The sequence below is a fragment of the Mercenaria mercenaria genome, chromosome 13 (assembly GCF_021730395.1).
Source record: "Mercenaria mercenaria strain notata chromosome 13, MADL_Memer_1, whole genome shotgun sequence".
NCBI classification, from domain to species: domain Eukaryota; kingdom Metazoa; phylum Mollusca; class Bivalvia; order Venerida; family Veneridae; genus Mercenaria; species Mercenaria mercenaria.
The window spans coordinates 63,543,027-63,569,897 of NC_069373.1; the positions used below are offsets into that span (position 1 = coordinate 63,543,027).

General features: G+C 34.5%; 4 protein-coding genes across 5 annotated transcripts in view; 1 reads left to right on the forward strand and 3 right to left on the reverse strand.

Moving 5' to 3' along the window:
• Nucleotides 1–26,871, reverse strand: part of LOC123528520 (EF-hand calcium-binding domain-containing protein 12-like) — a 239,675-nt gene that overhangs the window by 54,585 nt on the left and 158,219 nt on the right. The gene's annotated exons all lie outside the window — the stretch shown is intronic.
• The window catches only part of LOC123528524 (mitochondrial inner membrane protease subunit 2-like), a 195,137-nt gene that overhangs the window by 37,793 nt on the left and 130,473 nt on the right, over nucleotides 1–26,871 (forward strand). The window lies entirely within an intron of this gene.
• Nucleotides 8,106–24,704, reverse strand: LOC123528522 (leucine-rich repeat neuronal protein 1-like). Of its 2 annotated transcripts, none has more exons than XM_045308284.2 (2): nucleotides 24,523–24,704; nucleotides 8,106–12,371 (listed from the first exon to the last, which is right to left on the reverse strand). In XM_045308284.2, exon 2 carries the CDS (start codon nucleotides 12,317–12,319, stop codon nucleotides 10,127–10,129), a length of 2,193 nt encoding a protein of 730 aa, XP_045164219.2. In that variant the 5' UTR covers nucleotides 12,320–12,371; nucleotides 24,523–24,704; the 3' UTR covers nucleotides 8,106–10,126. The 2 variants fall into 2 exon arrangements, with proteins under 2 accessions (XP_045164219.2, XP_045164220.2); XM_045308285.2 differs by lacking the exon at nucleotides 24,523–24,704 and adding an exon at nucleotides 21,719–21,880.
• Nucleotides 19,015–20,481, reverse strand: LOC123528523 (cyclic AMP-responsive element-binding protein 3-like protein 2). The gene is given in 3 exon segments (XM_053522053.1): nucleotides 19,015–19,747; nucleotides 19,750–19,975; nucleotides 19,977–20,481. Coding segments are annotated over 3 exon segments (1,134 nt in total). The 5' UTR covers nucleotides 20,265–20,481; the 3' UTR covers nucleotides 19,015–19,127.

Below are 26,871 nucleotides of genomic sequence, written 5' to 3' on the forward strand. Positions count from 1 at the left end.
TGAAATCCTTGTTTGAAAAAGATGTAAAATAATACCTCCATTGAGACTGTATATTATAAAGAGCATTCTCACCTCTTTGATATCCATTATTCTATGTTAGACAGATATTACCATATGGGAAATTAAAACACAGTGACAAATGCAATAAGTCTGATAATATTGTCAACTTTACAGATGATATTTACATTTACTTAGCTAAAGGAAATAACCACTGGGGTGTAGCCACTATTTTCGTTGTGGAAGCAAGTATATTTTCAGGGTTTTTTGCTGATTTTATAGCTATTGTGGATCAAAACGTTCTTAGGAAAGTGAGACCAACTTAACATCTGCAGAAAATGTCTTGGATCCTGTTGTTCTATGAATAAATAAAGAGTTTTTGCCATATTTCAAAGAGAATGCCACAACAATTTCCAAAGCCACATATATATTGTAAAATCATGAATATTTTTTAGGGAATGATTTTCACTGATTTTGTGGTTGAGCCAAGCCATGAAATTTAATCCTAGCAATCAAGTAAAGGTCAGTATTCATCATTAAAGCTACTCGCCCACATTTTGGGTGAAATTTTTCAACATGTTCATTTCCATCAAGTCTAGCATAGAAGGTATATGATACTGAAAAATGATGAACTGTGTGAAAATAAAAGTTAGATATTGGCAAAAATGCAAGAAGTATGTAAACTTTCTGCACTATGATCATTTCAAATGTGTTGCAACAGTTAACTACCTTCTGCACAATATTTTTGGTTATTTATAAGAATCTCTATCACTTTTTTTTGAGAGAAATTATTTTTCCCCTAAAATGTGTGGGTTAGTCCCTTTAAAATCCATGAATTAATATCCCCACACAATAGCTGTTTTGGCCAAAACAATGAAATTTCACGTCAAAGAAATAAATGATTTAACAGTATTGGTTCATACACCAAAAACGCTGAAGAGAATCATTGAATGTCTTGTACAACACACTATTTACCAACATTGTTTTTGTGACAATCTACATATTTTGCCAGTTGTTTTAGAGTTTCATTGGAATTCATTGTCCATTATACATATGGTATAATTATCATCATCTAAATTTTAGATTGTACTGATATATTTTTGCAAATATTCCTTTTACATTCTTTCTATACACATATTTCTTGCAGTAAACTCTATAAGGAACATGAGTTTGAGAATTTTCGGACAAGCACTATTGGCTAATAGTTTGTACTATGAAAATTTTAATGGACACCATTTTATCTTTCAGATAGTTATGGCTTTTTATGCCCCCGAAGGGAGGCATATAGTTTTTGAACCGTCTGTCTGTCTGTCGGTCTGTCAGTCTGTCGGTCTGTCCGCAATTTTCGTGTCCGGTCCATATCTTTGTCATCGATGGATGGATTTTCAAATAACTTGGCATGAATGTGTACCACAGTAAAACGACGTGCAGTGCGCAAGACCCAGGTCCGTAGCTCAAAGGTCAAGGTCACACTTAGACGTTAAAGGATAGTGCATTGATGGGCGTGTCCGGTCCATATCTTTGTCATCGATGGATGGATTTTCAAATAACTTGGCATGAATGTGTACCACAGTAAGATGACGTGCAGTGCGCAAGACCCAGGTCCGTAGCTCAAAGGTCAAGGTCACACTTAGACGTTAAAGGATAGTGCATTGATGGGCGTGTCCGGTCCATATCTTTGACATCGATGGATGGATTTTCAAATAACTTGGCATGAATGTGTACCACAGTAAGAAGATGTGCAGTGCGCAAGACCCAGGTCTGTAGCTCAAAGGTCAAGGTCACACTTAGACTTTAAAGGATAGTGCATTGATGGGCGTGTCCGGTCCATATCTTTGTCATCGATGGATGGATTTTCAAATAACTTGGCATGAATGTGTACCACAGTAAGACGACGTGTCACACGCAAGACCCAGGTCCGTAGCTCAAAGGTCAAGGTCACACTTAGACGTTAAAGATCATTTTTCATGATAGTGCATTGATGGACATGTCCGGTCCATATCTTTGTCATTCATGCATGGATTTTAAAATAACTATGCATGAATGTGTGACACAGTAAGATGATGTGTTGCGCGCAAGACCCAGCTCCGTAGGTCAAAGGTCCTAAACTCGAACATCGGCCATAACTATTCATTCAAAGTGCCATCGGGGGCATGTGTCATCCTACGGAGACAGCTCTTGTTTATGCTAGTGGTTACCATAGCCCAGAAGCATATTATGTTTGAACTGTCCATCCATGCATCAGTCCATCTGCAATACTTTCATGTATACTCAGCTTCTCCTACACTTTCCATCCAGTTGAAATGAAACTTGGTCATCATCATGCAGATTTTAGTGTGTATTTAGTTTTTAGTTTATTATGTCAAAGCTCAAGGCAGGCGCAGCTGCCATCAAGACTTCAGTTTAGTTCTAGTAGTTTTTGTTAAAACAAAACAAAAAAGACACACTTCCCTGCCACCTAAAAGCCTTAGCAGTAATGAGACATGATACAGCAAGAGGTAAATTCATTAGAAATATGGAAGCAGATTTTCATTATTTGCTTTCAGTTCTGAGTTCTGGATAAATCTGCCAGCATATTCCCCATTTTGCGGCTGGTCTGTTTGTCTTCAATGTTTGTCAGTTATCAGAGAATTACTCAATGTGGCAAAGGAATTGCTTACTGAATTTCATCAAAGAAAACATTCTTAGTGAATCCAGTAAATGAATCAAGACTGTTTAGTTAAAGCTGTTTTTCAGTAAAATGGCATTCTGTGTTTTGAAAATCTGTTTGCTCTTTGATGTGGATTGGTTATACTGTAACTTTGACATGCATTGAGCAATCTTGTTAATATTTGGCATGCATGTTAACCTCAGTCATACAGAGTGCCATGTGCAAACCCCAGGTTCCTATTTCAAAGGTCAAAGTTCATGTCAGAAATTGTCCGGCACATAATTTTGACATGCATTGCGGAATCTTGTTTATATTTGGCACGAATGTGTCGTGCACAAATCCCAGGTACCTATCTCAAAGGTCATGGTCACAGTTGGAGGTCAAAGGTCATGTCAGATCTTATCCAGCCCATAGCTTTGACATGCATTGAGGAATCTTGTTTATATTTTGCATGAATGTTTAACTCAGTGAGACTGACTCTATCTCAAAGGTCAAGATCACAGTTATGGGTCAAAGGGTGGGCTCGACATGTTGCCCGTGGGCACCTAGTCTGATGTAACAAACAAAAAAAAAAACCACTCGAAACTTGTGGCAGATACTTGAAGTCTTTCTGAAACTGTTTAAACAATGTTCATTGATAAATGTTGAAATAAAATGATAGATATTATCTAAAAATGTTTGCAAAAAGCTTTGTACTGCAGCTTCTCCTATGCAAGGTTGTTTGAACTACAGTGCAACCTCTGTAGAGCAACACTCTTTAGGAGATACAAATACTGACTTTTAAGTTGTTGTGTTCTGGAGAGGTAAATTTGATAGTATATTTCAGCTTAAGGAAATTTTGATGATGTTGTTAGAGAGAGGTTTTTGCTTAAGAGAGGGCCGCTCTGGAGAGGTTGTACTGTATGTGCAATCATTCATATTTTTTTTATTTATTTATAAATTTTAGCTTGACTGTACAAAGTATGCAGAGCTGTCCTACTCGACCTGGCATTGGGGTCTTTCCGCATCCGCACCTTGGTTAAAGTTTTGATGCACTTTCTCTTTATCTCTGTAATTACTTTATGGATTTGTTTCAAACTTAAAGTAGTTATTCTTCATCATCACCCACATCATATGGTAGAAGGGCCATAACTCTCACAACAATACTTCATGAATAACAGGCTGTCTAGCGTCCCTAAAATTCCTACTTTTTCCTATTTTTTTTCAGTTTGGCTAAAATTCCTATTTTCTTAAAAAAATCAAAGGAAATTCCTAAAAAGGCCCTATTTTTTCACAAAGATTCCTAATTTTTTAACTTTTTTGCAATGAGCAAAAAGAGAAAATGTTTTAAATGTTGTTTAAAAGTTCTTCTAATTCAGAAAAAAACAGTTTAGCACAGTTCAAAGCAGTTTACCAGTGGATCCAATAGCTGAAAACAGTGGAAAGCTGGTAGACGTCTTTTCTGTAAGTAAAGCACTATTTTTGAGTTACTTTTATGTCAATCACTTAAAGGTAAGCACATTACATGGTCTTTAAAGTCCATATTTTAATTTGAAAATTCCTAAATTTAGCCCTAAAATTTCCTTAAAATTGTACTAAATTCCTAATTTTAGCCCTATTTTTTGTACAAATTGCCCTAAAATTAGCCCTAATTTTTTGTCAGGGTATGCTAGACAGCCTGGAATAATCCTCCCCTTTTACTTCGAATTTCAGGTTAAAGTTTTGATGCACTTTCACTCTATCTTCTCAGTTGTGTCAGTTATTACTAAATGGATTTGATTCAAACTTAAAATAGTTGTTAGACATCACACAGATAATGCCATGAGAGGAAATGCAGAGAGCAACTTGGTCAATGATCTAACTAATTTGCATAAAATGTGGTCAAGAAATCTTGGCTAGTTAGTAGCTAGGTTATCTGGGGTAAGAACTAGGTCAGGTGAGGGATATAGGGCCTTCAGCACCTTCTTGCGTTAAGACTATTTAGACAGATGGAACTGCTGTAAAGATATATAGTGTCTGGGATTAATAAAGCTTAATATATAGACATAATGGAATAGAAGCTAATGTTACTAATGGTATCAGGAAAGACAACTATTTATCAGTAGTCTGTAGGTTACTGGCTACAGGATGACTTATAAATGAAATCTTGGGAAAGCTTTTTCTTGATTATTGTAAGAAAAACTATTCTCTGTTTGGTACTATGACTGAAGTTCTCTGTTCTGAGAACTGTCCCAGAATTGTAAGTTTGATGTTACCTAAGATCTTCATCACTTTCTTTTTTCAGAACTTTCGCTATGTATACCTTATTAATCCTCCACCATGCGTGGTGGCGGGTTATAGGAATGGTCTCCATCCATCCTTCCATCTTCCGTCCTTCTGTCTTCCATCTTTCCATCTGTCCTATAACATTTTGTGTCCGCTCTCTATCTCCTAAACTCCTTGAAGGATTTTCATGAAACTTGAGTCAAATGATCACCTCATCGAGATGATGTGCAGAATTAATAAGTCAGCCATGTCAGCTCAAGGTCAAGGTCACAAATCAAGGTCAAAGGTTTGAGCCTTCCGTTTTGTGTCCGCTCTCTATCTCCTAAACCCTTGAAAGATTTTCACGAAACTTGGATCAAATGATCACCTCATCAAGACGATGTGCAAAACTCATTTTGATGAAACTTGGCATGGATGTTCCTTGGGTGGTTCTCTACCAAATTCGTTCAAATGGTTCCGCTTGGTTGCACATACAGGCTGCCAGAGCTGAAAATAGAAAAATCCTCAAAAGCCATCTCCTCCTAAACCGATGGTCCGATTTTGAAATAATTTCACATAAATGTCACCCTCTACCAAGATTATTCACATTATATCAATTCGTCAAAAAACATGGTTGCCAGAGAGCATGGTCCCTTTTCCCAATATGTATATAGTGGAAACTAAAAATCTTCTTGTGTGAAACTGCTGGCCCAATTTTAGAATAGTTTTACACAAATAGTCCTTATGTCACCCTCTACCAAGTGTTCAAATTATTTTGATATCTCAAAAAACATGGCTGCCAGAGGGCATGGTCACTTTTCCCTATATGTATATAGTGGAAACTTTAAAAATCTTCTTGTGTGAAACTGCAAGCCAGATTTTAGAATAATTTTACACAAATGAGTACTCTTTTACATTCTCTTCACAGTCATATGTGGAAAAAGAGATGCTTTACATATAAAATGTAAATATGACATCTAGAAATAAGAAAAGAAGTGACCACATGTAATAAAAACCAGTGTAGAATGCTCATTTATCAAGTGTATCATTTCAAGAAATTACAGCTATTCATGTATTTTTGAATTGGTTTTCAGACAGGTGTCACAGGATTTTCATTCGATGCTGCACTCGAGAAAAACGCAATTCTCTAAGGCAAATAAAACATATACATGTGAACGGCAGTCTCCAAATTTCGGCCACACTAAGAATTTTGATGCTAAATACTTGTGAACTGTTTTTTTTTCTTTTCTCCTAAGAATGTCAGAAGTAATGTCGAATGCATTATCATTTTTAGTTTCAGCCACACTGAACAGATTTTGTGTAAAAATTTAAATCCTTGATATTCTGTGAATATATATATATATATTTTTTTTTCTCATTAAGGATATCAAAAGTAATTTTGGATGCGTGCCACGCGTTATTCATGTTTCTTGCCGTATTTAATGTTGCAGATGGTGCGTTGGTTGCATTACCACACTTAACAATAATGCATAATTAACATAAGTTGCTGTTCTGGTTTTGATACATAAATTAACTATCTTTATAGATATGAATATGACATTGTATTTTAACATGGGAATCAGCATACATTCGGAAGAGGGTGTTTCTGCATCTCTTTTTCCAGCTTGTTATATATATGTATTTCAGAATAATGTCTGTGAGTGTGTGTGTGCGAGTGCATGAGTGTTTTAATATCGCAGTTTGCAGAAAATTGCTTAACAATGTATACACATATATTTATTAACTTTCTTGTTTACAAAATACAAATCTCAATGAATATAGAATTAAAGAGAATTCCTATAGTTTTTTTTCCTTTCATAGAATTTTTTTAAATGCACATATATGATAGGAAAATTTGTGCTGAAAACAATGAACAAATAAAGACAATAGGTCACCAGGCTTGTTTTTGTGAAAAATTGTTTTGAACACACCCACTGTTGCTGAAACTGCCAGCGATTTTTCAACATTTTCATAATTTTCTGCTTTTTTATAAATACCAACCAAAATATACATCAAGACAGCACAATACGGTTTTTTTCATTTTACAGATTTTATTATATACTTATTTGATATCATAGTCATATTTGTAATACTCTATCCTTACAATAATGGGTACAAATGAAAAAGAAATGTTGTTTCATATTTACTTTTGTGAACTTTTTTCAATGAAAAATACCCATAATGAAGAATATTTTTTTAAATTTTGAAAAAAAATTTTCATAGAATTTTTTCATGTTTTTCTTGTGTATAGATAATTGTATTGTGAGCATAAAAATGGCTAAAAATGTATTGGTCACCAGGCTAAATTTTATGTTAAGGCCGCTAGAATACAACACCTGTTCTGACGGAAATGGCGCGAACCTGGCCAAATTGATTACGTGTATGTCTGCTAAAAGTTAGAAAAAGTTTTAAAAATTCTTAATTCTTTCTATAACTGAATACTAAATAATCTGAAAGGTGATATTGTCTTATCAGTACTAAGTCAATTATCTTACATTATATGAACAACACCGTCTTTGTACTAAAATGCCATGTGAAAACACAACCACAAAAATAGCAAGATACCTGTCAGGCATGATACCTGTCAATACAACATAAACCAGTATCAACATTTGATTACTGATAAAACTTATCAAAAATGTTATTTCATTCAAGATCCATCATATTTAAGATTGTCTGTAACATGTTTCAACAAATGTTGACTTCAGTTCAGTTTTCCATAGAAAGTGTCGGCTGCGCAGAAAGATGCGCATAAAAAACTATAGGAGTTCCCTTTAACATGCGTTAAATGATCGTATGGCTTCTATATCTAATAACCACTTAGATGTCTATAAACATCATTGTGTACATCTTGTAAGAATTACGTCAATTTGTAGTATTGACTGATCAAATAATAAGATAATTTAATTAATGACATGAATAAATGTGTCGCATATTGAAAAACGTTAACACCTGCTGATTTGTTATTCTTTCTTTTCAGTAAAAACATGTATTATCAATTACAACTTATACCAGGCACCCTCTACTTGTGATTAACACTGATGTGACAATTGATCTGTTTCGTTTTGTCGTTCGCAGCGGGTGATAACCGTGGTACCTACTGCCAAAGTTTAACTTTTTCAAACCGCGGGACATTCCTTCAGAAGGTATACATAAATATTGCAGAATTTCCACACGTACTGATGTTGTAGCTACCAGTATCAGTCTAGTCTCCAGAAGAATACAACATATTAAATAAAATACAATGATTTTAATTCACATTTCAATATAATACTGGTACTTAATCATTCGCAAATATAGAAATGAATGAGATTTTGAATCATAATGTATCAGCTGCGTAAAAGCAAACATAATCATGCACGAACATATAGACTTTACAACGCGCAGGTGTTATTCAGTGAAATCAACAGATTAAATTTACTTTATTTATAGACATACATGTATTCCTTGTATCGTGAATTCTTTTTATCATATGTATCATACTTTATACCAGTAGTCTGTGAACATTTTGTGCGGTCCCAAAATAAACAAATTTATAAAATTCTACGACTTTCATATTTATGAAGACCTTATTAGCACTGACATTTAACGGCTACATTTCACCACTTTTCTTCATGGAGTTAATATAACCTTAAGTATAATAATTAAATGATTCATTTAGTGCGTGATCCGACAGGTTTTTGATCTTTTTACAGTAATGAGCAGAAGATTTAGATACTTTATAAAAGAGAATCGTCATAGTGGTATAATGTATATCAGCCATTTTGGAGAAAGCTTGTGAGATATAGCAACAATATCTAAGGGGGGTGTTCCATATCAGAAAAATCGGATCTATCCATTATGCAACCTTGTGTGTGCCAGATTGCAATGCATTGTGTCAGTGTGTGCTTTGAGGGTGGGAGGGTACATTCATCACTTTCAGTTATAGCTATAGTTCCAGTCTGTTTATATTGTATAATAATATAGAATCCAGTCTATATATAGTGAGGAAATCATTTTGTATAATAGAACAGAATCCAGTCTGTAGATCATAATGAATCCAGTCTGTTATAGTACAGAATCTAGTCTATATATTATGATATATCCAGTCTGTATTATAATAGTACAGGATCAAGCTTAGGTATAGTATAATGAATCCAGTTTGCGTAGTAAGGCAGAATCCAGTCTGTATAATTTTAGTAATAGTGAATCCAGTCTGTATAATAGTACAGATTTCATTATGTATATGAAATAAAATTAAAGAGTTGTAGGGCAGAATACAATATCCCAACCATGGCTATTTAATATGGAGAATACGGTAAATTTAGAATATTTATAATTAATGATGTGTAAAATTAATAAAAGAAATACTTGGTAAAATTGATTACAGAACTTTTTGTTCTAGATAATGAAGTTCTGGAAATTGCATACAGGTTTTTGTTGCCTTAGGGTAACGTTGTGAAATTTTCTGTTGAAGCAGAAAATATTTATCAATTCCAGAATATGATAACATAAATAAGGATTTAAGGCAAATTTAAGCATGTATTGAATTGTATGTTAGAATCCTAGGCAATTATGTTTAGTCAATAATGATGCTATATATGATTAAAAAAATGTCAGTCTAAACAATCCGGCAGTGCTGCATTTCATAGTGACCAAATCTTTTCACATTCTGTCATTTTTCAACCAAAAAAGATATGGCCAAATATCTGCATGACAATAAGACCCATTAAATATATACTTCAGTTACCAGCTAGATAATGACATGTCCTCATTCATGATTGTAGCTATGCGGAAGCCATTTAGAAGCCGCTACAAATAAAATACAACCACACATTTGTAAGTTATAACAAATACTTATAATTTACATACGTATAAGTTATATAACAAACAAAATCCACAGATGGAGAAGTTTTCATTCATTCAAGCGACTGGCATCAGTAGACCATTTTCCCTATATTTTCAAAGTTAATGCCCACATTACTGCTCATGGCAATGGGTGTTTTATTGTAGTGTTCAACATAAAAAACAAAGCTTTTAACAGTAACTTTTCAATTATCCAAATGAGGGAAAGAATGAATTATTGTGATGAAATGTAACAGAATTACGTTACCTTACAATCATTACTTTAATATGAACTGACAGTTGTCTGTCTATTCAGCTGTGTTATGTCACCGTGGGGACCTGAGTATGAGCAAAATGAGATGAATTTTACAATGAATTAATTAACAACTAAAATATGACATCAGGTAAACTGTATAAAATTCCGATGGGAACTTAATATTCATCAAATCCTGATTTATGAGTTTGAACACTTAGCAAGGATGTTTTTGAGGAACACAGTTGTGTGCTTGAAGGTCGATAAACGTTTTCTAGCGGAATATTAATACTTTCTGTTTCTTCTGTGTTATATGGTGATTCATAATCTTTGTGAAGTCTGAACTTTTTCACAAGTGTCACCATACAGGCAACGGCCATTATAATTCCTAAAGCTGTACACACTCCTGCTATTATTTTTTCACTTACAATCTTTTTTATAGCACTATGATATTCTACTTTATCTTTGGTTTTTAATTTTCTGCAATCAACTTTATACCTTTCAGTATCATAAACGTACACTATGCAAAATTCGTATGTAGTTTTCGGTTTTAAATTTGTCACTGTGTAGCTTCTATACTGTGGCCCAAGGGGAATGACTTTATACCTATAATTTTGATTAGAATTGTTTTGTTGATTATCTCCCTTTATTTCTCGATACTGTAATTGGTAATCTGAGATCATTGAGTTGTGTCTAGTGCCATTCCACGACATTGATACATAATCGAAGGACACTCTGAACACAACAAGCCTGACAGGCTTATTTGTCACAGTAATACGTGTGGAACTTAAGTCATATGCTATACCATTGTCTGCTTTGCAAGCATACGTACCACTGTCGCTTAACGTTAAATAACGAATTATCAAAACGCAATCATCTACAAGTTCAAATTTTTTACTGTGAAAGTCACCGCTGATGGCTGATTGGTTTGGCAGCAGCCATGTTAATTTTGGCTCAGGGACACCATAAGCGTGACATTCAAGACGTAATTCCTCTCCGAGATCTAACGTATAGTTCTGTTTGAAGGCTGGAAGCGTAGTTGGAGCACAGACTCGTTGAAATTTGTCATCATCAATGTTTTCTATGGAAGTTCCTATAAAACTGAGAGGAAAATCACATTTAATAAACTGTGAGTGATTGAAGAATGGTTTGCTGTAGTTTGTTGTGCTAGCTTCGTCTATGAGCTCTTTTATCCAGAATGCATTACAATCACATCGAAGTGGGTTTCTGTATAAGTGAATTTCCTCTAAAGTTGGTACGTATTGAATCAAACTCGGTGACAATGCTGTTAGCTGATTATTATGCAAGTACAAAGTACTTAAACTTGGTACGTTATCAAAGGCTTGAGCGTCAATATATATAAGTTTTTGATTATCATGCGCTTCTAAAGTAGTAAAATACGGCAGGTTTTGAAATGCATTTTTTTCAATAAATAGCAGTTCAGGCATGTAACTAATGGACAAGTATACAAAATTCATGCTGTCAAAGTCACCACTATGAATTTTGCGGGTGGGGTTTCCATTAAATATGAATTTCTTCAGAAGCTTCATATGTTGCAATGATTCTTTTGGCACAATTTGCATTTGATTATAGCCGAGATCCAGAATTAACATATTTGTAAGATTGCTTAATGCACCGTTATCAATATCTTTAATGGTGTTTGCAGACAGGTTCAATATATTAAGTTTATTTAAAGCACTGAAGTCATCTTCTCTGATGGCAGTGAGACGATTATTTGAGATATCAAGCTCTCTTAGATCTTCAGAAACGTCAGTGAACCAGTCTTGAGTTATTCTGCTGAGCAAATTATCCGCCATATTAAATGATTTCAGATTATTCATGCGGGCAAAAACACTGTTTGAAATATTGGTTAGTTTGTTTTTACTGATATCCAAGTAATATAAACCTGAAAGCCCAATAAAACAATATGGCTGCAAATAATGCAAGCTGTTTCTGCTTAGATTTAGATATTTTAGCTTTTTGTAGTGAAAAAATAAGTTGTTGCTCCTCAGAATTTCTATAGACGAATTAGACAAGTCCAGATAAACTAAACTAGGAGAATACGGTAATTTTGTCACTTTTGTAAAATTGTTATTGGAGAGGAGAAGCACTTCTGTATCATCCGGTAGAATCATTGGCAGGTCTTCAAGTCCAGTACTAGCACAATCAACTGTTTTCATGTACTTTATTTGGTTTATTGATAAAGAAGGAGTCCCCTTGTAGCACAAACACTCATTTGGGCAATTCTCCGTGTTCCAGATTTTATTTTTCACTGTTTTGTCTGTAGTTTCCGTGTAATCGATGCTTTGGGTGGCTCCAAACATTACTAAAACATGAACCACTGAGAAAATTTTCATCCAAGATGTCTCCATTTTTTATCCGCAATTTTGTTCCTGATAAGTTTGTTTTACGCAGCCACTCATCCTGCAATGAAAGTAAGCTTTTGTAGAAAATATTTTGAGATTCAGAACAAAAGAAAATATTGGGCGATTAGTCAATTAATTGTTTTTTCAGGTGAACCTGGATATTGTCCAACAAAATTAACAACATAAGGCTGGGACAAAAACTCTTGTTGTCTTGTCATAATGCAGTAGGATAGATTTTTCAAAAACTGGAACAAGATGTAAGCGATACAATGTCTTCGTGCTAGGGGTTTCTTTATTGGCTGTAGTACAAACATTTTGAAGTTACTGTGAAATCATTAATATTCGTGGGGGACTAATTTTTGTGGATTTCGTGGTTGAGTCAATCCATGAAATTAAATCCTAACGAACAAGTAAAATTACCATTCATTTTATGTTTAAAAGCTGAAATCACGAATTCAAATCCCCCCGAAATTGCGGTTTTGACCAAAACCACGAAATTTCATGACCACGAAATTTAATGATTTAACAGTATTTTAAATTGTTTAAAGATGTCTTTTGTCCAAATTATGAACAGAATTACACAGTCTCTATGTAAAATTGAAAATAAACATGGTTGTGTGTAAAAAACAGTACTATGTGATAAGTTTAAAATACAACACATTAAAACATGTATTAATAGTAAACACAGTATGCCACTAAAAACTGGAAGTTTTTTTTTAACAAAATGACTGTCACTGTTATGACATTTAATTGTGACAGCAGCTCTAAATTATACATTCTGCCATTAGTTAAATGTATCTTATGAGGATTTTCCTGATTTAAATCAATATTTAATGATAAAATATTTTTTTAAAAAATTATGTTGCAGTTGTGGGGTTGCAAAAAAAAGAAACAGTTTGATAAACAAGTAAAACCTTAGGTACAAAAAAAAGAAATGGGAAAGATTATGTTTACATTATTCTAGCTGAAACTTTCCAGTACACTATATAATAAAACAAGATATAAAGCATTCTGTTAAAAAGTTAAAACTACATGAAATAAATCTTTCCTTCAGAAACAAGCCAATTTTATAAGCCATCAGGCTTTTTGCCAGAAAGTTTTAATTTCTTGACTCATGTCTCCAGTTTTTTTTTAGAATTTAGAGGAAGTTATTTTTGTTTATTTCTGTAACTTATGTATAAACAGCTGTAAATTTGTAGGTCACACTGCCTTTTATTCATTGTTAATATTGCCAAGATTTTTCCATTTGTTTTTATTCATCTTGAAAAAATAGAATAGTTTTATATATTAAAACATGATTACGTAAGTGTTGGTATTAATATGGGAATTTGATTTTGTGTGTGTGTGGGGGGGGGGGGGGGGTGTATGTTGATAGCTTCATGCAAGTTATCTAAACTAAGAATAATAAGAAATTGGCATTATTATGTGTTTGAACCACTTTAATGAAATTACAGTGAACAGCTCAAATGAAGATCAAGTTATTGCGCGAGTCATAGATTTATCCCACTAGCCACAATCATGTTGACACTGTAATCATTGACTTCTATCTATTTTTTTGTTTGTTAGTTTGATATTGATTAAAATGTTTTGGGTTTTTGTTTTTGTTTTTGCAATAGATTCTGTTTCAGAACTTAGATAAAAAAATCAGTTTGATGGATTCTGTTCATGAAGAGAAATGGGCAAACACCCCTCACACTGAAGCAGAATTCTATTTAATAACAGACATACGTGATGAATTTCTGAGAATAGAAGAGGTGAATGGAAACAATTTGTTGAAGATGCAGGGCCTTAATTGTTCTCAGATTGTTTTTCACCATTAATATTATGCTAATTGAATAAACAGGTTACATTGATTGAATATATTTTTGTTCTCTGTCGTAGAGTAATTACAAATACTAAAATACTAGAAAAAATGTTTGCAGATCACTGATTGATTTGTCACTTGCACTCTGTGTTCAGTCATTTGATCTCCAATATCTCCTGTGTTTTAATTTCTTGCATACCCAATGGAAGCATTTTGTCACTTTTAATGGGTAGTTTTTTTTACATTTTTTTAATGATTAAACTGAAGCAAATTTAGCTTTGGAATATTTTCTTTTTTCTTACTTTAATTAATTTAACAAAAAACATGCTTTTTGTTAATTAAGGGAACCCTTTTAGCAAACAAGTTGACTTTCAAAAGAAACCAGTCTACTTACAGATTATGCTTAAACAACATAGCAACTTTAATGATTCATGAGTTTATTAAATTTAGATGAATTTTAAGTTTTTATTATGCCCACAAAGGTGGGCATATTAAAATGGCACTGTCCGTCCGTCCGTCAGTCTGTCCGTCTGTGTAAATTCTCTTCCGGGCTGTACTTCTGCCATCCATAAAGGGATTTTGAAATAACTTGGCACAAAATGTTCACCATAATGAGACGACCTGTCTTGCGCAAGACCCAGAACCCTGGCTCAAAGGTCAAGGTCACACTTGGAGATTAAAAGTTAACAAGGTATGTTTCTTGTCTGGTCCATAACTCTGCCATTCATCAAGGGATTTTGAAATAACTTGGCATAAATATTCCCCGTAATATGACAATATGTTGTGCACAAGACCCAGACCCCAAGGTCAAGGTCACAGAAGTCAAAGGTTAACATGGTCTGTTTCTTGTCCGGTCCATAACTCTGCCATCGATAAAGGGATTTTAAAATCACTTGGCATAAATGTTCCCTATAATGAGATGACATGTCATGCTCAAGACCTAGACCCAAGCTGCAAGGTCAAGGTCACACTTAGAAGTCAAAGTTTAACATAGTCTGTTTCTTGTCAGTGGTCCATAACTCTGCCATTTATCAAGGGATTTGAAAATAATTTGACACAAATGTTAACCATATTGAGAAGATGTGTCACACTTCTGACCCTGGTCTCTCAGGTCAAGGTCAAGGTCACAAAATTATTCATACCTAAACTGTTCTGGCATATTTTGCTCAGACAACTGTATGCTAGCATTCTTGTGCATGCTTTGGGGGGCATTTGTCAAATGACAGATCTTGTTTTATATTACATAACATTTTCTCTATAATGAGTTTCTTGGAGAATTTATTGCTGTCTTTGATAATGTATTGTTGCAGAAAAGTTGTCAGAAATTGAATAAATAAAAAATTAAAATCCAGAATAATTTGCTGGCACTTAAGGTACATGCCTTTTAGCAGGAAATAAAAAATGCAATTAAAGCTATATGAGACAGGACAGTAAGTTATAGCCTTGTAATGCCCATTTTATGCTTTTGCACCCCAGGCTCCTTATTAATAGCAGTTTTATGTGTCTGCAGAAGGAATAATAGATTTTCTAATATCTGTAGATAATTGTCATCAGTCAGATGGGAATAAGTTTTTACTAGGGTTAATTTGCAGTTTCATAGAATTATATTACTATATTTGTATATTTACCTCACTTGAGCACAAAGTGACAGGGGGGGGGGGTTTGGATCACTCACCATTCATCATATGTTGTCAACAGTCTGTCATGGTCCACATTTTTCTTCAAGACATGTTTTCTGAAACACTTTGCTGCAAGTTTGGGTGGTCCTCTATGGTCCTCTACCAAAATTGTTAAAAAAATCCATCCCATGCATTAATCTAGTTGCTGTGGCAACCAAAATGAAAATGTAGCATGTTGTAGTGGTCCTCTGTTAAATAATTTCAAACCATGCACCTGGCGTTACTTTAATTTGTATAAGAACTTGTCTGAAGCTAATTAACCTGGAGCTTATACTTTTGGTATGTAGTATCATCTAGAAGTCCTCCATCAAGTTTGTTCTAATCTTACTTCTTGGGTTAAATGGGGATCACTTGTTTTACATAGACATTATGAAAAACCTTAAAATTTGTCTTGTCTAAAACCCCAAGGACTAAAGCTTAAATATTTGGCACAATTAGCATTGTGTAAAGGTCTTTTACCAAGAAATGTACCCATTTGAGTCAGGTGAGTGGTATAGGGCCATATCGTGGCATAAGAATTTACAGTATACATTTTAGAACATTCAAATTTGTACAATCTAGGGATAATTGTAATTCACATTCCATTTATATGTTTGATTTATATGCCTATGTTGGTTTATTGGTTTTGTTCTGTTCAATTCTATGAAGGATACTTAATTTTTTTTAAAAATTGTAAAACAAAAATATCTGTGAGTGAGTTGCTTTAATAGATCTGTTGAATTTGCTTCTGCCTTGTAATTAATGAATTCCAGTGTTCTGTTTCATAAAAACCTGAGTTAATTGAAAATTAAATTGAATTTGGCTGAGCTGCAAAATCTACTGTTCTTACAATGAATATGCTCATTAGTTCTGTTCCTTTAAAGAATTTTTTATACCCCCACCAAACATGTTTGAGGGGGGTATATAGGAGTCAGTTTTGTCGCGTCGCGTCGCGTTGCGTCGCGTCCCGTCCCGTCGCGTCCCGAAATCTATTATCTCATTTATTACCAAATGGATTTGATTCAAACTTAAAATACATGTTCCACCTAATCATCCACATCATTTGACACAAGGTGCATAACTCTTGACACCAAGTTTTCATGAATTATGTCCCCTTTTACTTAGAATTTAAGGTTAATTTTGTTGTATTTTCACTATATCTCAGTTATTTCTAAATGGATTTGATTCAAACTTAAAATAGATGTTCCACCTCATCACCCACATCATGTGACACAAGGTGCATAACTCTGACACCAATTTTTTATGAATTATGCCCCTTTTTACTTAGAATTTAAGGTTGATTTTGATGTATTTTCACTATATCTCAGTTACTACTGAATGGATTTGATTCAAACTTAAAATAGATGTTCCACTTCATCACCCACATCATGTCCCACATCATGTGACACAAGGTGCATAACTCTGACACCAAGTTTTCATGAATTATGTCCCCTTTTACTTAGAATTTAAGGTTAATTTTGTTGTATTTTCACTATATCTCAGTTATTACTAAATGGATTTGATTCAAACTTAAAATAGTTGTTCCACCTCATCACCCAGATCATGTGACATAAGGTGCTTAACTCTGACATAATTTTTTATGAATTATGTCCCCTTTTACTTTAAATTTAAGGTTGATTTTGATGTATTTTCACTCTATCTCAGTTATTACAAAATGAATTTGATGCAAACTTAAAATAGATGTTCCACCTCATCACCCACATCATGTGACACAAGGTGCATAACTCTGACACCAATTTTTCATGAATTATGCCCCTTTTTACTTAGAATTTAAGGTAAATTTTGATGTATTTTCGCTATATCTCAGTTACTACTGAATGGATTTGATTCAGACTTAAAATAGATGTTCCACCTCATCACCCACATCATGTGACACAAGGTGCATAACTCTGACACTATTTTTTCTTGAATTGTGTCCCCTTTTACCTAGAATTTAAGGTTAATTTTGATGTATTTTCACTATATCTCATTCTGATTGGCTTAGAGCCAAAGGGAAGTAACCTTTTTTTAACTTTTGTACAGAGTTTCTTCCCCTTAAATTCCAGGAATTAGTCTATTTTTAGAAATCCTATTTTTAGATTTTCAATATTTTAGGTATTTTATAACTTTTTTATTATAAGTCCTATGTAAAAAGTAAATACATTTTTCTGTGGTAACATGGGTCGGTAAGACACTTTTTTGTATTCACTTTTAGTGTATCTCTAATATTAGAGATTTAATATATTTACTAGTATTACTATACTAGTATTATACTAGTATTACTTATATGTGGAAGCCCAGGATGAAGTACTCCAAAGACTAAGTATTTTTAAGATTTCTTATGGTTGCCATTCTTCTGTGACAAGACCGTATGGTGGGGGTATGAGTCACTCCTGTGACAGTTCTAGTTATTCCAGTTTGCCTGAGAAGATAAACTACTTAATTAAGTTTCACAACATTGCTGAGGTGCTGCTAGTGAGTTCTATTGCATTCACCTTCTCAGGTTAGCTGTGGCTTCATGAGGGATTGAAATGGAGACTGTGTAATGAGAATCAAACCTACTACCTTCATGCAGGAGCTCAGTGCACTACCTCTGCACCATAACAGATTCCCTGTTTTACAGATTCAGTACATTGAAGCAGTCTCCGTAGTTAAGGTTGCTAAACTTCAAATTACTTGCCCCTCACTGATGTCTGTTCAAGTCTCACGTGTTGCCTAGAATTCTTCCTGGAGGAAGCCATCTAGTTCTCTAATGAAAGGTTTGTGGTTATAATCAGGTACCCACCTGTGATGAAATAATGCTTGGAGGGCATAATTGGTAGAAGGTGTCATTGAAATCAGTCGAAATTAATTTGAAGATAGTATATATTTTACAAACTCAGGCAGCATTTATTTTTGCAATCTCAGACAGTAACTGTAGTGGCCTGAATGTCTGGCATCTTTTATGATGGTATAAGAAAAAAGCATATTGCATTACAAGTGTTTCTGTAATCTTTAACAGTGAATCAGCCTTCATAAAACCATTTATTACATCAAAGGAAAGGTAAAGCACTAGCTTGCTATGCTACATACTGAATACAAAAGAAATCAAACAAGCTGTCATCATGTGTTTTTAGAGTATTTTATTATAAAATGGTGATAATTGATATAATTGGAGTTCTTTAATAGACAAGAGACTTTTTGAGTGGGGTAGGGTTTAAGTCATTATAGATCATGTAGCAACTTTCTACCTTTTGGTAAATTGTTCATCTAGAAGACATAAATAAAGATGAGATGAATATGTACAATGACTGAACAAATGATAAAAACCAATATTGCAGGAACACAAAACAAGGTCTCTCTAAACATTTATTTATATTTTAGATTGTTTTGCTTTGTTTATTTCGTTCATCAGTTCTTTCATGTACAGAATTTCGCGCTGTAATGATTCAACCTTTTCACGCAGTTCCTTGTTTTTATTGGAGAGACGAACTTCCTGTTCCTGCAATGTTTCCTTTTCATGACGTTTCTTTTTTCGATACCGAGTGGCTGCATTCTTGTTTTGCATTTTCTTTCTCAACCTTTTGTCAGAAACTGGACTATTATCAGAATCATATGGAGTTGATTTAGTTTTTACTTTCTTGCTTTTTGATTTTAGTTTAGTAAAGTCCTCACTAGACACTTGAATACTTTTAGCGGTACTTGACATGCTACTGTCACTAAGACAAATTTAATCAACTGTGGTAATGTCATGGCATGTCTCTGCCGGTGAGGTAGGACTTGAAGACAAGACTGATTCAATATCGGTGTTACTTAATGGTGAACTTACATCCTGTTTTTCAACATTAAAGGAATCTTTATGTAAAACAGCAACAGAGTCCTCCAGTGATGATACAGAGTTGAACAATAAATTTTGACCAGAATTTACAGGTAGAATTTCAATTATATCCCCATTGTCCAATGATATTTCTGGTTGAATCAAGTCATTAAAGAATGGATGACTTGATAATCAACACCTCCAAGTAAAGTGTTCAGACTGTCATAGCCTGGAAAGTCTATATCTGGGACCTCTGCAGCTGGAGAAATTACAGACGGGGTTTCAACTGGCTCTACAGGCTGCATCAAATCTAGCGACAGTTCGGTCTTAGCTGGCTGCTGTCCAGTCAAAAGTGCCTTCAGTAGCTCAAATGCAGCCTGTTTCATCCCCTCTTTGCGAGGCTCTTGTTTTTTCAACTTTCACTACAGTGGGACCAATCCCACTGCTGCTGTCAGAGTTCAGGAGGTTTTGGAAATCCAATGTTTCCATCCATTCTTCTCCAAAAGAGTCTGCATGAGAATCTGCAAGAAGCAAGTCCTCTAGTGACTCCTGGGCAGCAGTTTGATGTTTAAGACCCCCATCTAGGCCCAGATCAAGAATGCTGCCATCAGTACCCAGGTCATCGGCAAACAAGTCTGTCGACAGACCAAACATATCCTCCAGGAAGTTCATTTGTTGGTCCGTGAACTCCATCTTGCTCTATGTTTGTTTGACTTTCAAATTTGGCAAATGCCAGGAATAGGATATGGTGAAAGGACGCCATGTTGATAATGTAAATTGTTCTTGGTGCAAAGCAATTCTTTTGCACATGCTTGTTGTGCTGGATCACTCTTCCATTATTGCGGTTGTGTTGTTTCGTTGATCTATGTTCGTCACCTTGTTATCATGTTTTTCGAATAGGAAGTTTCCTAGTTTCCCTATATAGGCATTATTTCATTCATGAGTGAGGGCATCTCGGAAGAACATAAACCAACTTTCCATAAACCAGCTGTATCGCTGCCTGACATAGTTACAGTGTCCTGTTTGGGCTGTCTTGTTTCAGCATTGTTGATTGTTCAAGGCAACAGTGTAATAATATGATGTAAAGACAAGGAGATATCATGCGATGGTGTGATATCAAGATCACATTTTTGCATCGTGTTCTCACACTGTATTATTGCAATATTGCCCCTCATCCTAATTGCAGAATTACTACGACACTATGGATACAAAGTGCAATGATAATACTTTTTTAATATTGCCCTAATTTTTCGAAGAAGGGACAGTACAAAAAAAATCATATTTCTGAATTGTTATCAGAATAATTGCTGAACATTTCTGAATTTTTCTGAAAATTCCTTCCCTCCTCATTTCTAAATACTTGCTTAAATTGGCACAATTCAGTACAAATTGAGACATTTTTTCTTAAATGTTCAGACATTAAATCAGAAATGTTCAGATATCAATTCAGAAATATTCAGACATCAGTTCAAACACATTCAGAAAATCTCAGACATCAATTCAGAAATATTCAGCCATTCAGAAAATCTCAGACATCAATTCAGAAATATTCAGAAAGATGTTCAGAAATTTTCAGAAATGTATTGAAGCTAGTTTTTCGCATTTGGCTTAGTAGTTACTTACCCAAAATTTGTAACTTAAAAAGGTACATAATTTTGACAAGGTAAAAGCTAGAAAATTGCTCAAGCAAGCCTTGGGGCTTAGGCCATCACTGCTTGAGCAAGTGGTGTTTCACTGTTTTAAACTTGTCTGTGGTGCGAGGTCAATATTCTCATGATGCTGAATACATATGAAGTTTGAAAACATTTGGCCAAGAAGTTTTAGAGAAACCTTACTTGCCTTTTTTGAAACAAACCCTATATCTATGGCCAGTTGCCTGTAGAAATTGTTGTTTATTTCTTTAATATGTGTCTAATATAAGTTTGGTGGTACAGTTATAATATAGTAAATGCTTGAAGTGCAGGAATGGAATAATTTGTTACCTTTATTAGTTACCATGCTATAATATGCTATAATAAAATTATTGCATATCATATACCATTGATTCTTTAAAAAAAGAAAAAGATGATTACTGTTCCTTTTTCTGTAACTTTTTCATTATCAATTTCCTTGTAGTAAAATATTCCTAGTAAACTATAAAGAATTACCTGTTTCCAGATATAATAACTCCAGATTTTTAATCATTGTTAAAATCTCCAAGAGGCAGCCTCAGACCACTTTAATCCACAATTATACTGTGGTTGTACTTCACAGGACATCCATTATCAGTTCTTCTTAGATATGGCTAATGCATTGCCAATGGATATTGCGTTTTGGTGTTAGGAATCATGCCAGTATCTATTTCATAGCAGTAGGATGCAAATTATTGGGTACTATTTTTTTAGCATGGCAAACATTTATTTTCCCAATTTGCCCTGTCAGTACTGAATGATGTCAAATGTTGTCCAATAACTTCTCCCTTGGAATAGATCACTCAGTAAAATAATGTAATGTTGTTGAGCATGTTAAATTGATTTTCTGCTTTTTCAATATTTTGTTTTAGTTAATAACTGTATAATGTTCATTGTGTTTGCATAAACTTTGCTATCGGAAGTGCATTAGCAACTTATCCGGAAATAGATTACGTTTAAATTGTGCTGTCACAAATGGTTAGTTTTTATTGTTTAGAAAATCAAATACGATGACAATGTCCAGATTTCCTGAATCTTTGAATAATAAATGGTATTGCTCAAATTGAATGATGGACCAGTTTATTTTAGAAATTTAGCAGGCTAAATGTTAAAATCTAAAATTATAGTTGCGCAACATCAGCTGTGTCATTAGTATTATTACTATACAGCTTTAGCACTGGCTGGGGCTTTGCTTAGTTACAGTTCTAAACTATTTGAACATACTATAAAGAGACTTATGGTAAGCCTCCTTTACATAAGGGAAACAATCTCTTTATAGAGTGAAATTATTGAATGAACACCATTTGTCAATCCTAATCTTGTCTATTTTATATCAATTTAATGAAAAAGTAACCTATCTTTGTGGGAGAGCATGATTGGTACAAGGTTTCATTGAAATCAGTCCATTAATTTTAAGGTAGTATATTTTTTACAAACTGAGACAGTATTTTGTTTTTGCAAGCTCAGACAGTAACTGCAGTGGCCTGAATGTCTGGCATCTTTTATGATGGTAATGTATTTATTAGTGATGAGAAAAAAGCATATTGCATTACAAGTGTTTCTGTAATCTCTAACAGTGAAAATTCAGTCGCTGTAAAACCCAACTCATTCATTCATTCTAACAGTGAATCAGCCTTCATAAAACCATTTATTACATCAAATGAAAGATAAAGCACTAGCTTGCTGTGCTACATACTAAGTACAAAAGAAACCAAACAAGCTGTCATCATGTGTTTTCAGAGTGTTTTATTATAAAAATGGTGATAATTGATATAATTGAATTTCTAAGGCATGGGACTCAGCGATATATGACCATTTTGTGTCCATTCTCTGTAAAACGCAACTCACTCACTCACTCTAAGGCATGGGGTAGGGTTTAAGTCAATTTAGATCATGTAGCGACTTTCCAGCTTTTGATAAAATAGTAAGTTGTACAGGTTACAAAAAATGTATTTCATTCATGAGTGGCTAGAACATACACCAACTTTCCATATTTAACCAGCTGTATGGCTTCCTGATATAGTTACAGTTCTGTTTGGGCCATCATTGTTTCAGCCCTCTAGATTGTTCAAGGCAACAGATAATATCACGTAAAGACATGAAGATATCATGCAATAGCATCATTGATATCAATATCACATTTTTAGCTTGACTGTTTGGAGAATGTGGAGAGCTATACTACTCCCCCCGGGCTCTTGTTGCATCTTGTTTTTGCACTGTATTATTGCAAGACTGCCCCTCATCCTATGAAAAGCGCCTTTGAACATGTTAATCAGGAAAAGAGTGCTATATAAATCTAATATTATATATATATCCTAATTGCAAATTTACAACACTATGATGTGAAACTGCAATGATGATACTTTTTTGTGAGTCAACAAGGTGAAGTGCGGAAACAGTAATGGCCCTAACAGAACACCATAGTAAAAGTTTGTGTGATATTAGTATTATTACTGACACATTAAATGGTGTCACTAAAAGTCCAAATGAGAATTCTGAGAAGTAATGTTTAAATGTTAAAGGGCCCTCATTGCTTAATTAGTGGGTTAGGTCAGTCATATATGGTCACTTTCTCTTCACTGAGGAATCTTTAATTTCTTATAAGAAAGGCTGAGGAATCTTTAACCCTTAAACTGCTAAATTTCTGAAATGGACTGGTCCATCATTCAATTTGGGCAATACCATTTGATATTAAAAGGGGTGTTCAATGAAAATTTATTGACTGAATAGCGAACAGTGCAGACCATGATCTTGGTCTGCACTGGTCGCAAAGGCAGAATCACTTTGCCGCCAGCAGGCTAAGGATTAATTTCTTAGAAGAAAGGCGAATCACCTGATTTCTACATGCCTAGAATAACAGTCTGTAAGGTGACCTGAGATTTTTTATTACTATTTCATCTGTTAAAGCTTGTTTGAAAAATTATTTTTCATTTCTTGTTGCAGAAAGAAAAATTGTATTCAAGTTTTTCTTAATTTTCCTTATATCATGTATTGAAACAAACCCTTGGTAAATGCTATATGGGTATAAAAAAAACTACCTAATGGCTTAATTGCCTGTAAAAATTGTTGCTCATTGGTATGTGTCTAATATAACTTTGGTGGAGTTTTTATTTAATAAATGCTTGTAGTACTGAAATAAAATATTTTTTTTACCTTTGTATGGTACCATGCTATAATATTGTATATCATAAAATTATACTTTTGAAAAAAGAATGTTACTTATCCTTTTCATTACCTTTTTAAATAGTAAAATATTTCTAGTAATGAGTATGAAGAATTACCTGCTTCCAGATGTAATAACTCCAGACTTTTAATTATTGTTAAAAACTCCAAGAGGCAGCCTCAGAACACTTTAATCCACAAGCATACTGTGGTTGTACTACACAGGACATCCGTTATCAGTTCTCCTAGATATGGCTAAATGCATTGCCAATGGATATTGCGTTTTGGTGTTAGGAATCATGCCAGTATCTGTTTCATAGCAGTAGGATGCAAATTATTGGATACTATCTTCTTTAGCTTTTTGCAATTGCCCTGTCAGTACTGAATGATGTCAAATGTTGTCCAATAACTTCTCCCTTGGAATAGATCACTCAGTAAATTAATGTTGTGTTGTTGAGCATGTTAAAGTGATTTTCTGCTTTTTCAGTATTTTGTTAGCTCACCTGTCACATAGTGACAAGGTGAGCTTTTGTGATCACCCTTCGTCTGTCGTCCGTAGTCAGTCCATCCGTGCGTGCGTGCGTCCGTGCGTCAACAATTTTGTGTCTGCACAATAGTGGTTTTATTTATGATTTTATTTTAACCAAACTTGCACACGACTTGTATCACCATAAGATCTCGGTTCCTTTCTTGAACTGGCCAGATGCCATTATGGGTTCCAGAGTTATGGCCCCTGAAAGGGCCAAAATCAGCTATTTTGACCTTGTCTGCACAATAGCAGCTTTATTTATAATTTGATTTTTACCAAGCTGGCACACAACTTGTATCACCATAAGATCTTGGTTCATTTCTTGAACTGGCCAGATTCCATTATGGATTCCAGAGTTATGGCCCCTGTAAGGGCCTGAATTAGCTATTTTCACCTTGTCTGTACAATAGCAGCTTCATTTATGATTTTATTTTAACCAAACTTGCACACAACTTGTATCACTATAAGATCTTGGTTCCTTTCTTGAACTGGCTAGATTCCATTATGGGTTCCAGAGTTACAGCCAGCCCGCCCGCTTAGCTCAGTAGGTAAGAGCGTTGGTTTACGGATTGCGGGGTCGCGAGTTCGATCCTCGGGCGGGGCGCATGTTCTCCGTGACTATTTGATAAACGACATTGTGTCTGAAATCATTAGTCCTCCACCTCTGATAATTCATGTGGGGAAGTTGGCAGTTACTTGCGGAGAACAGGTTTGTACTGGTACAGAATCCAGGAACACTGGTTAGGTTAACTGCCCGCCGTTACATGACTGAAATACTGTTGAAAAACGGCGTTAAACCCAAAACAAACAAACAAAAAAAGAGTTACAGCCCCTGAATGGGCCAGAATTAGCTATTTTGACCTTGTCTGCACAATAGCAGCTTCATTTATTAACCAGGTTTTCAACGAAAACCTGAGTTATTAGATTGGGGTAGATGTCGGTCGGGCGGGCGGGCGGCGGCGGCGTCAAACTGGTGTTTCCGGTCAATAACTTTTGTTTCGGTAAAGATATTTGAATAAAACTTGGTATGTATGTAGCTTATATCAAGACAAAGGCTGGGATTGATTTTGGGGTTTCTGGGTCAAGGTCAAGGTCACTGTTACTTAAAATAGAAAAAGGGTTTCCGGTCAATAACTTTTGTTTCGGTAAAGATATTTGAATAAAACTTGGTATGTATGTAGCTTATTGATTTTGGGGTTTCTGGGGTCAAGGTCAAGGTCACTGTTACTTAAAATAGATAAAGGGTTTCCGGTCAATAACTTTTGTTTCGGTAAAGATATTTGAATAAAACTTGGTATGTATGTAGCTTATATCAAGACAAAGGCTGGGATTGATTTTGGGGTTTCTGGGATCAAGGTCAAGGTCATTGTTACTAAAAATAGGGTTAGGGTTAGGGTTAGCATATCTTCTACATGCATGGAGGGATTTTGATGAAAATTGGCACAATTGTTCACCATCATGAGACGGAGTGTCTTGCGCAAGAACCAGGTCCCTAGGTCTAAGGTCAAGGTCACACTTAGAGGTCAAAAGATACAAGAATGAAAACTTTGTCCGGAGCATATCTTCTTCATGCATAGAGGGATTTTGATGTAACTTGGCACAATTATACACCATCATGAGACGAAGTTTCTTGCGCAGTTCCCTTCTTTAGAATTACTTCCCTTTGTTGTTACTTTAAATAGCTTATATTGTAACTTTTTCATTACTAGACGTAGGGAAAAATCGAGACCACTTTTCTGTAGTACAACATGCATGTTACATCCAATTTTGAGGTGTGTTTTGACCAATCTCTACCTGGTAAGGATTTCTGTGTGGACTTACAATTTTTTTTTTGTATTTTTTTTATTTTTTTTTTTAAGATTAACTTCCCTTAGTTGTTACTATAAATAACTTACTATAAATAACTTATATTGTAACTTTTTTATAATTGACCGTAGGG

Coding starts and splice junctions, on each gene's coding strand:
- LOC123528522 (XM_045308284.2), bottom strand. CDS start 12,319: ATGGAGACATCTTGGATGAAAATTTTCTCAGTGGTTCATGTTTTAGTA.